This window comes from Lytechinus variegatus, chromosome 1 (genome assembly GCF_018143015.1).
Source record: "Lytechinus variegatus isolate NC3 chromosome 1, Lvar_3.0, whole genome shotgun sequence".
Classification (NCBI taxonomy): Eukaryota; Metazoa; Echinodermata; class Echinoidea; order Temnopleuroida; family Toxopneustidae; genus Lytechinus; species Lytechinus variegatus.
This window is the reverse complement of record NC_054740.1, coordinates 51,094,298-51,106,626: the sequence shown is the minus strand read 5'-3', so window position 1 is coordinate 51,106,626 and position 12,329 is coordinate 51,094,298. Positions and strand designations below refer to the sequence as shown.

The following is a 12,329-nucleotide window of genomic DNA, read 5'->3' as shown; positions in this document are numbered from 1 at the left end:
TTAATCAGCAATAGTAATATTTGTACGTCTGTATTACTTATGATTACTCAGTTATCTTCATTTTGATTCATATAGTTTGATGCCCAATATTTATTTTCTGCTTATTTCCTTTTAATGGTTTGTTTCATCACATGTTTTTTAATTACTGTGCAGCATCATTTTGCGCCTCTACCAACTTCGTTCATCCTATTTGTAGATAAAATTAAAATTATTATAGAGAGGCGTATTAGCCATGTGAAACGCAGATTCACCATGCATTTTTGCGAACTTAAAGTTCTTGATGAATGCAAGTACCTACTCTGCAAAAACTCCGGTGTTGATTTAACACCAGCCCGGAATCTATTTTGTCCACACCAGAGAAGTATTGAAACAACACCAGTTTGGAATCAAATCCATGCTGCTTTAATTCTAATTGGTGTTGTATAAACACCTATCTGGTGTAAGACCGAAACCAAACTGGTGTAGTTTAACATTATTTTCTTTGGTGTTAAATCAACACCGGTGTTTTTTCAGTGTACAGATTCGTATTTTCAGTACTTTCTATGTCGATTTTGTTTTGTTTTTTGTTTCTCAGGGCAGCAAACAATTATTTCTTGTCTAACTGGATATACTGCACATAATTATTTCTTTAGTATAATATTTATGTGTTCCTTTCTTATTTCGTTTACTCCCCCTTCACGTCTTGCGCGCCTTCAGCATCTATAACGAGATGGATAAGACACAAAATAAATTGAATTTATCATTCTCCTGAAGACGACAAGAACACACTTGTCGAAACGTCGAGTTTTGGTGGTCCTTTTCAGGACCAACTCTTGCCCACGAAATATACATTGTGCACCATTTACCCCACTCCACATATAATCATTTATTATTGATTTGCTTTATTTGTCTTTCATTTGAGAGATTTTAATCTAAAACTCATGTAAATCAATATAAAATACATGTATATTTAATTTTCCTGAGATATGATTGATTTGTATAAAAGAGATATAGTGAATTTATATTAGTGAGTCACTTACCAATTTATTGAAGGGAACCTTCATTTACAAGCTGTGCTTTGTTTGTTTGTTTGTTTGCTTTTATTTCTACATTCAAAACAATAATATTCAAGACATAATGTAATTTGCCTTTATATATACAATATAGAAAAATCAAGTGAGTAAACAAAATAGTTATTATTTTTTAGTATAAACTATTCTTTTACGTATATATATATATATATATATATATATATATGTATATATAAACATCTTATTCGTTATGTTGTCAATTATTTCGCCTTACTTTCAATTTTCAACAAATTTCCAAATTGGAAATTTGTTGAAAATTTGAAGTGAAATAATGTCTTCATTAATCAATTAATTCATTCATTTTTAAATATATATATTTTCATAGGGGTGGCGCTACAAAGGAGAAGAGATGATTTCTTCCCCCTTCCTATCCTGTGTTATTTGAAAGTGATAGAAAATAGCGGCAAATAGGGAAAAAAGGAAGAACACATATAGTTTAAAAAAAAGGAGAGGAATAGGTCGTGCAATTCTACCCCCACCCCCGTTATACGATTTAGTACATGATGTCACCGTTAAGTTGCCCCCCCCCCTCCCCTCCCATTGTATTTTCCTGTGACCTCCCCTCGTTATCATTAAAAACAAATATTCTTGAGAATACAGTGAAATGATTATTTTATATCATTACATGCCACGTCATTGGATTTAGACCTTTGGCAAACGTCAACATATTTACAGAAATTCGATTTTTTTTATACAATAAGCTGATAGAATACCTATAAAATTTTTGAATGTCTTTCATACTTGGTTGAAATGAATATCAAGAAATATGAAATATGATTTTCATTGTAAAATAGAAGTTTATCAAATTAACACACCTTTCATGTTATTTCATATTATGGGCTAGATGAGTGGGGGTAGTTGAGCATCATCAGAAGCAGGAATTAGAAGGGAACCTGGATGAAGTGGATGAGGGGGAGGAAGGGGAAGTTGAGCATCATCAGGAGTAGGATGTAGAAGGGAACCTGGATGAAGTGAATGAGAGGGAGGAAGGGGAAGTTGAGCATCATCAGGAGTAGGATGTAGAAGGGAGCCTGGATGAAGTGGACGAGAGGGAGGAAGGGGAAGTTGAGCATCATCAGGAGTAGGATGTAGAAGGGAGCCTGGATGAAGTGAATGAGAGGGAGGAAGTGGAAGTTGAACATCATCAGGAGTAGGATGTAGAAGGGAGCCTGGATGAAGTGAATGAGAGGGAGGAAGTGGGAATGGAACATCATCAGGAGTAGGATGTAGAAGGGAGCCTGGATGAAGTGAATGAGAGGGAGGAAGGGGAAGTTGAGCATCATCAGGAGTAGGATGTAGAAGGGAGCCTGGATGAAGTGAATGAGAGGGGGGAAGGGGAAGTTGAGCATCATCAGGAGTAGGATGTAGAAGGGAGCCTGGATGAAGTGAATGAGAGGGAGGAAGGGGAAGTTGAGCATCATCAGGAGTAGGATGTAGAAGGGAGCCTGGATGAAGTGAATGAGAGGGAGGAAGGGGAAGTTGAGCATCATCAGGAGTAGGATGTAGAAGGGAGCCTGGATGAAGTGAATGAGAGGGAGGAAGGGGAAGTTGAACATCATCAGGAGTAGGATGTAGAAGGGAGCCTGGATGAAGTGAATGAGAGGGAGGAAGGGGAATTTGAGCATCATCCAGAAAAGATGTCAGAGGGACTGGATGAAAGGAAAAAAGGGCAAAGTGGTGAAGAGCATTTGGGAGATGGAGAAAAGAAACAACATCCGTGTTTTGAGGAGAACTAGTAGAATCATGAATAGCTAGAGATGGAAAATGGATTCATGGAGAGACAAGAGAAGGGCCAAGTGAAAATGGCAGTGGAAAATAAAGAGACTGGAGATGAAATGAACCAATCAATGAGACCGAGTTATTCAGAAATGAAGAAGAACTAAAGAATGAGGACGAGATGCCTCTAAATGACCCTAAACAGGAATGGGGTCCATGATGCCCCCCCCCCCCTCAATGCTTCTCGCGATATTCCCAACACACAAAAATTCATGACTTTTTCCTTTGAAATATCGCGCAACTTTTGAGACCAAGGGTATTGCATCGCGACGCTACGTGACTTTTTTACGAGGCAATGTCATGCCGAAAATGGCTTATTTTTTTATACTTTGTGTACAAATTCTATCACGGGAGATGAAATTCATAAAAGGGTTATTTTTCGTCTTAATCAGCTTAATTAATTTAGGGTCTAATTTAGTTGTTAAATGGTCTGTAATATTTTTCACTGAAAAAAATATGAAACACAAAATATGAAAAACATAAATTCTAAAAACAAAGAAATATATAAGGAAACAAATTTGCTTTCGCTATTTTTCTTCATGGAAACCTTTATATCAGTTTACAAAGATGACATCTGAAAAAATGAGAAAAATTTGAAGTGAAATTGTGTGTTAAATATGTAAATGATTTTCATGAATTAATTTGCATATTTTATTTTAAAAAAAATCTCAAATAGACCAGTCCTTTCAGGGTTAACGCCTTGTCAAAGGACGCCAGACCGCGATGGGATTCGAGCACACGACCCTCTTTCAAAAACCCGTCATTATCTCATTACTGTGTATACTACATAGTAATCTTTGTTTCTAAATTCGTAATAGTGATAGCATAGAGCTCTATGATGAAAGTAAGAAGAGATTGGATATCATACACCATGTGAAGTTTTTTTTTCAATCTGAGAAGAGATTGAAAGAGAGAGATAGAGGGGACGGGAAGAAGGAAAGATAAAAAGAAGAAAGACGGACAAACAAAATGGAGGGAAAGGGACAAAAAGATACAGAAGAGAAGAAAAAGAAGAGGAAAAAGTCTGAAGAAAAGAAGAATAAGTATGGATAAAAGAAGAGAAAGAAGGATGGGGAGCAGAAGAAGAGTGCACGGGAAGGGGGGGGGGTCTGTTTAAACTTCATACTCAGCTATCAATTTCCACTCCCACTCATGCCAAAAAATACGTTTAAAACATACTCATGTGAAAAAATACAAGATATTACCCCAGTCTAAAAATATTAGATTTATTACATAGTTTCTCACATGAAATGAATATGATATACAGTACAGAAAGTAACTTCAAGATTAAAAATATTCCATGAAGAATACACATTTTTTTTCAAATTGCAAATTAATACCATTCCAGCTCTCAACAGACGATATATTACACATATCCAAGGTTTCATAGAGTGTTAACTGGCATTACAATAATGATGTACATATTCATAGTTTCTTTCCAAATTGAAGAAATATGTTATTACTGTATTGATTGGTCAAAATAAGTCAAACAAAGCTACATTTCATAGATAATGATATCATTTCAACAATCAGTTTTGTACATTTTAATCAAGAAGACAATTTCCTCTGGAAATATATTATAAAGCACATTGCTAAATATAGCCACTGAATGGATAACTTTTATTTTGGTAACAACACAATAAAAGGTGAGAATACAAAGCGTATATTCCCTGACAACATGTTACAATAATCTAAACTAGAGCAAGCTGATATTGCAATCAAAACTAAGGAAAGTGGAGTCAGATGGTAGTGGTAGTGATTTTTTTTAACCCGATTGCTATTAAACAAAGCATGAATGCTTGTAAGTAATTAGGATTTAAATGCCTTACCAAAGGGCACTACCGCACCAAGTGGGGATTGAAACCCGAGTCACAGGAATACAAGATCCCAGACTGAGCTATCTCATCTGATCTAACTTTGCCTGATCTGAGCTGAAGTTGAATAACAAGTGGAATGCCTCTGTCATCTCACCTGCACCATGCGATTCAACATAGCAGCAGTGCTGACTTTGAAAAATACTATAACTCGCACAAGATGTTCAGTGATACTTGGTTACTCTTATTACCACGTTTTATGATCTAGACCAATACACTTACAGAGATAGGATGGTAATTCAACAAATACCCCCAATGTGGCCAAAGTTCATTGACCTCACATGACCTTTGACCTTGATCATGTGACCTGAAACTTGCACAGGATATTCAGTAATACTTGATTATTCTTATGTCCAAGTTTCAAAAGTCAGATCAATAAACTTGCAAAGTTATGATGGTAATTCAAAAGATACCCCATTATGGCCAAAGTTCATTGACCTTTTACATTGGTCTTGTGACCTAAAATGTGCACAGGATGTTCAGTGATACTTGATTACTCTTATGTCAAAGTTTTATGAACTAGACCAACATACTTTCAAAGTTATGAGGGTAATTCAACAAATACCCCCAATCGGCCAAAGTTCATTGACCCTAAATGACCTTTGACCTTGGTCATGTGATGTGAAACTCATACAGGATGTCTGATGATACTTGATTAACCTTATGGCCAAGTTTCGTGAACTAGGTCTATACATTTTCTATGTCATTTCAAAAACTTAACCTTAGGTTAAGATTTGATATTGACGCCGCCGCTTACGTCGGAAAAGCGGCGCCTATAGTCTCACTCTGCTATGCAGGTGAGACAAAAATTATCATTATTGTTACTTTGCCATCCAAAGGCAACTGCCAATCAGCTAATCAAATCAAGTGTTTCAGGGAAGTTAACCATTGGATAGCAAAGCTAATAAAATAATAACTTCTATGCAATAGGGTCCTTGACTTGACAAATATCAAATGTTGATGAAATGCCTCCCAGTACTTAAAAACTGAAGAAAAAACGACTTATTAAACAATCACAAAATATTTTTCATAATAATTCATCAACAAATAAACAATAATCTGTGTTAACATTAAATTACAAGAAATATTGCAAAGGTAACATACATATACAGCAAATATATGTTGCTAACATTTTGAAGCCATGGCACAAACAGACTTATTTGTCGGATGCTGCATGTCGTTGTGTGCATTATGGCGCCTTAAGTAAGCAAGTATTACAGTAGAAATATTAAGGAATTTAGTGTGCTATAATAGTGACTTGATAGAAATGATACAATCAGTGGGTAAAAGATGAACATAAAAATAACATGACATATAAACAACAACAAAGCACTGTTAAAAAGTATCTTTCAAAATGTCTTTAAATGAATGCAAACAAAATATTCTACTAAAGATGCATAGATAGATAGCACTGATAAAAAAGTACTACAGTATAAGATATAACATTAAAGATACTACCTGTCTACTGTACATACATAACAAAATTAATACAAAATAAATAAATAAATACAGGCAATTAAGAGGAACACAAAACATGGTAAAACCTTTGATATTTTCTGCTACAGGGCTAAGTGAGTGTGCACAATATACATTACAGCAAGCTACTCCCAGATTTCCCTGTGAATGCTTGTGGTTTACATGGGTGAAACAGGTATATTCACAGTAATGCAAACCCCTTTATATGTGTTGTCGCAGACGTACACATACTTGATAAACCTTATGTCCAAGTGTCATGGACAAGGTCCATGCTGTCATTCCAAAAATTTTACCTTCGGTTAAGATTTGGTGTTGACACTACCGTTCCCACCAGAAAAGCGGCGCCTACAGTCTCACTCTGCTAAGCAGGTGAGAAAAAAACTGGCTTTTGTAATTTTTCTTTGTGGAAACCTGTAAATTAGATTACAAAGATATCTGTGGAAAAAGAAGAAAATTTGAAGTGAAATTGGGTGTTCAATTAGCAAATAATGTTTTTCACGAATAAATTTGCATATTTTATTTATCAAAAATAAAAAAAAATAATTTTCAGACTTTTTTTTCTGGCTTGTAGTTTATGTGGTAAAGAATGTGCGTGCCAAATTTGGCGCGATCTTGTGAATGCCAGCCGAAATCAGGGGCCTGTTTCATAAAGGACTTGCAACTGTTGTAACTTTGCCATAATGGCAACTACCATGGTAACAGGGCTCAGCAGCCAATCAAAATCAAGATTACCATGGCAGCTGCCATACTGACAAAGTTACAAAAGTTGGAAGTCCTTCATGTAACGGGGCCCCAGAAGCCCCCCCCCCTCCAGTCCTCAATACTACATCTCAAATAGTCCAGTCCTTTTATGGTTAAAGCATTCCATCAATCTTATTCACTTCTACATACTGTTTCCAGAAAGTCTATATCAAATCTCAACAAGACTATTCTGGATGTGTATCTACTTTAATGTCATGGTCAATGTCACTTTAGCATGCCATCAGCTTACGGTTCTCAAAAATAGGGGAAAGAAAATAAATTCACAATACTAGTACCACATAAGTTCTTGTCAATTAAATCTGTAGGTAAAAAATACAACTTTAAGAAATTTGCCAATGATTTCTAAAGCAGATTAACAAGATATTCTATTTACTCAGTATTGTAATTAACATTAATTATATCTTTATAGTTAATCTTGAAGTTTTTCTTAACCTCACACACAATAACTATACATTGTAATATACATAGCATTAAACATGAGATTGTGTATATTACAGATAGAATTTAAAGCACACTGTGTCAATCGCTAATATTAAATTGCAATGTACTGCACTCTGTGATGAAAATATATCCCCCAAATACTACATCATTCATATTATCATACCAATAAAATTAATCAACATGTATCATTGTTAGGATATATGTCAATAAAAACGCCATGATTAATTAAACTGAGCTACCGTCAATACATCCATTGGCACATCCCCAAAATAGCATGAGGGAGGGCAGAAAATACACATATTCTTCAGATGTTGTTTGAAGGTTTGCATGGTGGCATGTACAATTGCTGATGTGGTTTACGGTACACAATGTGGAGTGTTATAGAAACAGTGGATAGAAGAAGAGAAGAAGTGTATAGGCGAGAAAGTGGAGATTGGAGAGTAGAGTATTCTTTCTTGAAAATAGTCCTGAAAAGGACTGTAAACCAGAAGGAATGTTGAGTGAGAAAAGCTTGAGTAGTAGAGCTGATGAGGAGACATCCGAAACGTCGAGTCTCTCTACTACTCATCATCTCTACTCGCCGACTCAAGCCAGCATCTCCTCATCAGCTCTACTACTCAAGCTTTTCTCACTCAACATTCCTTCTGGTTTACAGTCCTTTTCAGGACTATTTTCAAGAAAGAATACTCTACTCTCGAATCTCCACTTTCTCGCCTATCCACTTCTTCTATCCACTGTTTCTATAACACTCCACATGGTGTACCGTAAACCACATCAGCAACACATATTCTAGTTTTCCTGCGGCCATATAATACATTGCATACATGTCAATTAGAGCAAATACATTGCATACATGTCAAAACATACAACATCTAACAAAACAAATCGTATTGGTGAAAATTTGTATTTCTTTTAAAATCATTATGGCTCATCAAACATTTCTAGTCTTCATATAAGTAAGCTTCCCTTTAGCCAAACTACGTGTAAACTAGGCCTGAGACGTATACTCTCTTGCCATTCAATTATTTTGCCATAGCAAACAATTAAATCACAAAAAAATTTAGCTATTCGCATGATCTACCAATGGTAATCAGCGAGCTGACTCAGTTGAGTGTCCCAGTACATTGCATATGACATGCACATAAACACAGCTGATATCACTGTCATGTCTTCAAAGAGTTGTAATGTTTGAAATTCATTAAATGTTAGCATGAATTTCAAATGATTCAATGATTATAACCACATACTTTTGATAATTGAATGTCTCAAGTCAGTAAAAACATCTGGCAAACATTTGATTAGTGTAAAAAGTAGCACTCATTTGCCGATTGTTGGTAAACTGATGAAATTCATTGATTGTTACTCCCAAGCCTGATTTTATACCTCCAAGTCAGTCTTTTGATATTCTCAATATCCCCCACCATTAACTATCCGTAAAACATCTCACATGCTGGAAATCATCTTCAAATACAAAATTCATCAAATAATCATATGACAACCTGACACTATGCTGCAAAGAGTGTACCCGGTAATCTTTTTTTGGCCGTTTGAATCAACAATTTGTTGCACAACGAACCTCCAAATCTTTCACTGGAAAATAAGGATGATTTTTCATCTGTGTGCATGAATGTGATCTTTTGAAGGAACATCTTTTCAATTATTTTATAAACTTGGCTTTGTGTCAAGGGACCCTTGCAATAGAATTTCATGCCACGTCAAAGAGCAATAGAGAATCAATAAAGACATTTCGGCACTACAGACTAAGTTTTCTGGGCTGCTTGAAGTAAGAACAAACACTTTGCTTTGACAAGTATCTGCCATAGCCAATAACAGTTGGGAATTTTCCTGCATTAAAGGGGAAGTTCACCCTGAAGAAAACTTTGTTGTAAAAATAGCAGAAAAAATAGTAAAAAATATTGGTGAAGGTTTGAGGAAAATCTGTTAAAGAGTAAGTTATTAGAGTTCAAAATTTGGGATTTGTGACGTCATAAACGAGCAGCTGCCCCATGTGTTATGTAATATAAAATGTATGAATTTCAAATTTTGTATGGTTCCTGATGACTTAATTTTGTTTTCTTTTCATGATCGGGTGTGAAATGATTTGTCTATTGATATACAAAAGTTACAGTGAAAACCATTTTCAATTTTCTGAGAAAATGACATTTCATTGATTTTTTACCATTCGCTATGTAGGAATGCTGCTCGCATATGACGTCACAAATCAAATAATTGAAATTCTAATAACTTTTTAATTATTTGATGAATTTTTCTCAAACCTTCAGTAATATTTTTTATCTTTTTTTGTGCTATTTTTACAATAAACTTTTTGTCAGGGTGAACTTGCCCTTTAATCAAACTGGTATATCATAAGAAATCAGACCCATTGTGAAACAACACACTATTAAGAAGATGCTGTGTTTCATGACTGGAATGAAATCTATAAATCTGTCAAATGTGGCCTTCAAACATAGCTTTACGCTGTAACTGAAAACATATATTTACTTTTAAAGTGGTTTGAACTAATGCCAACTAAGTACTTTGAATGCCAAAAATAGTAATAGTAACAAAACAGATATGAAAAGGAGGGAAAATTCAGCTGAACACTTTAAAATTGCAAAATGCTGATACCCGTAGTTTTTACTCAGCATAAGAGCATTCCATAAATGAGTTATTGAGAAAAAAATGTTCAATGCACTGAATTTTCATATTCATAGATTTGTAGTTATGTACAACACAAAAGTATATTTGTATTTCCTGTATGCTGCTAAAACACTGAGCAGAAATAGAAATTGAAAAACAAAGAAATGACCAAAAACTACCTAGAAAAAAGGGGGCAGTATCCTGATAACCAATTTCATGTTTAACTCCAGACTAAGCATTAATTTTAGTCCACACTTTTATGGAATACAAAGTTTCATCTCATTTCTTCAATATTTATGACAAATAAAAGTTCATTGAAATTCATTGGGAACTTAAACTCCCCTCAGTTCATTTTATAAACATGATTCATTTTTGAACAACTTTCACCACAGATTGATTTATCGCCCCCCCTCCCCCCCCCCCCCCCCCCCGTTATCCGCCTATGGATGGACCTCACTTTTACAGCTTTTTTAAGGCGTTTGTTTGAATCCAAGTCCGGGGAGTAATTGTCCGGGGGTAGTTGTCCGGGGGCTAATTGTCCGGGGGTAATTGTCCGGAAGGTAATTCTCCGGGGTTAGCTGTCCGGGGGGGGGTAGTTGTCCGGAAGTAATTTTTCGGGGGGTAGTTGTCCGCCGGGTAATTGTCCTCAGGGGCTATTGTCCGGGGGGGGGTAGTTGTCCGGGGTTCTTGTCCTCAGGGGGTAATTGTCCGGGGGGTAGTTGTCCTGATCCCGCAGGTAAAGGCAAATTCATCTTACTAAGCCCACATTAGTCCAGTGGTCAAAACCAAGACAACAACCACTGTGCAAATCTAGCAAATTTTACTAAACACCTTCATTCTTTGTCAGGTATTACTGGATCATTCTAAAGTACATATGCGCTACAAAATAAATCTAAACTATGTTACAAAGTTTAAACAACTTATAATTCTACTCAATGAATTAAACCAACAAAAAAAAAAAAAACAGCATTGGAGTGGATTATAATATTTTAAAGTGTATCATACAGAATTGGCAATCTCCATGCCAACATCACTAATAAAAAAAGTGTTGTACAATCTTAGTTCCTATTAGTATATCATTATTTCTACCAGACAAGGTTGGCCCACTATGTGATCAGTAAACATATCCTACTATTTTGGTGTACCATGAACCTATAAGAAATGGACGGCTAACGCGAACATTCTTTTGATGCAATCATAGTCTCCGTATCCTGATTAATGAGAACATACAGGTGTCATGACAACAGAGGCTACCAAGGCATATCTGATCTTTAACAAAGGAAACCTTTCCCTCCTCTTGTCTCTTGGCATTTGTTGGCTGATGTCCTATATCAAAATGTTCCTTTCAATCAACATGCTTCAGATTTGAAGCAGCAAAATTGAGAGGACGATTTTTGTGATATAAAATTTGTCATTATCGATTTGCACGCGTCCGCACACTCATAATGACTTTAATAACAACGAGAGAGACACTTCCCCTACAAGCTATGTGCCATGTTTCTCTTGAATATTATGAGGAAATGTTAAAAATGGGATTATGAATTACAATCAATCTAATTTCAGTCTCTATCTTCAAATATGCATACATTTTCCCAAATAAAACACACAGAGTTTAGATTACCATTTGCAAACCCGAACTTAACATTAATTTTCCAGGATTTTAGAGATTTGTTATATTCTGCGCATACAATTTGTGCAACATTAATGTCTAATCACAGAAAGCTTCTGGTAACTCATGGCCTGATTGACAGCGACCGTGATGGGATCACAGGAGATAAATATGAAGAGAATGTTATTCAGATGACATCAAGTCACGTGTTCGTGAATTCATTTACTAACCGATGATTGTCCAGTTCTCATAGGTCCATGGGTGTACAAAGAGATGTCAGGCAGGCATATACATGTACATGTACAAGTATAAGGAGCTGCCTCATTTGGATGAACGTTTACATGTGAAGTTCAATTCATGCATTTATGTGTGTGCGCAGCACGTGACTATCAGCAGACTATTTTGATCATTCTTATTTCTTACATCATACACTAATTCCTGGGGGCACTGTAATCATAATTTCACCATCACTATATGGCAGTATCATCCATGATTCAATCTCGTGACCAGAAGTCTGTTTCATAAAACTTGTGATAATAACAAATTTGCAATAACAGTTTAAAGCTACTCGAATCAGTCCCGTTGATTGGCTGAGAGTATACTCCGTCTTAAACAAGTCTTAATGAAGCGGGACCCAGGAGAATATTTCATAAAAACTCTCAGCACTGACAAGTTTTCATT

At 35.6% G+C, this 12,329-nt stretch overlaps 1 protein-coding gene across 1 annotated transcript; it reads right to left on the bottom strand.

Annotated features, from left to right (window-relative positions):
* Window positions 1-1,951: 1,951 nt before the first annotated feature.
* LOC121430942 lies at window positions 1,952-2,695 on the bottom strand. Its single transcript, XM_041628382.1, has one exon. The coding sequence runs from the start codon at window positions 2,693-2,695 to the stop codon at window positions 1,952-1,954; it is 744 nt and encodes a 247-aa protein (XP_041484316.1).
* Between the last annotated feature and the right edge of the window lie 9,634 nt (window positions 2,696-12,329).

What these genes read in the sequence shown, in the direction of transcription:
- LOC121430942 (XM_041628382.1), bottom strand. Translation starts at nt 2,695, where the DNA reads ATGCTCAAATTCCCCTTCCTCCCTCTCATTCACTTCATCCAGGCTCCC.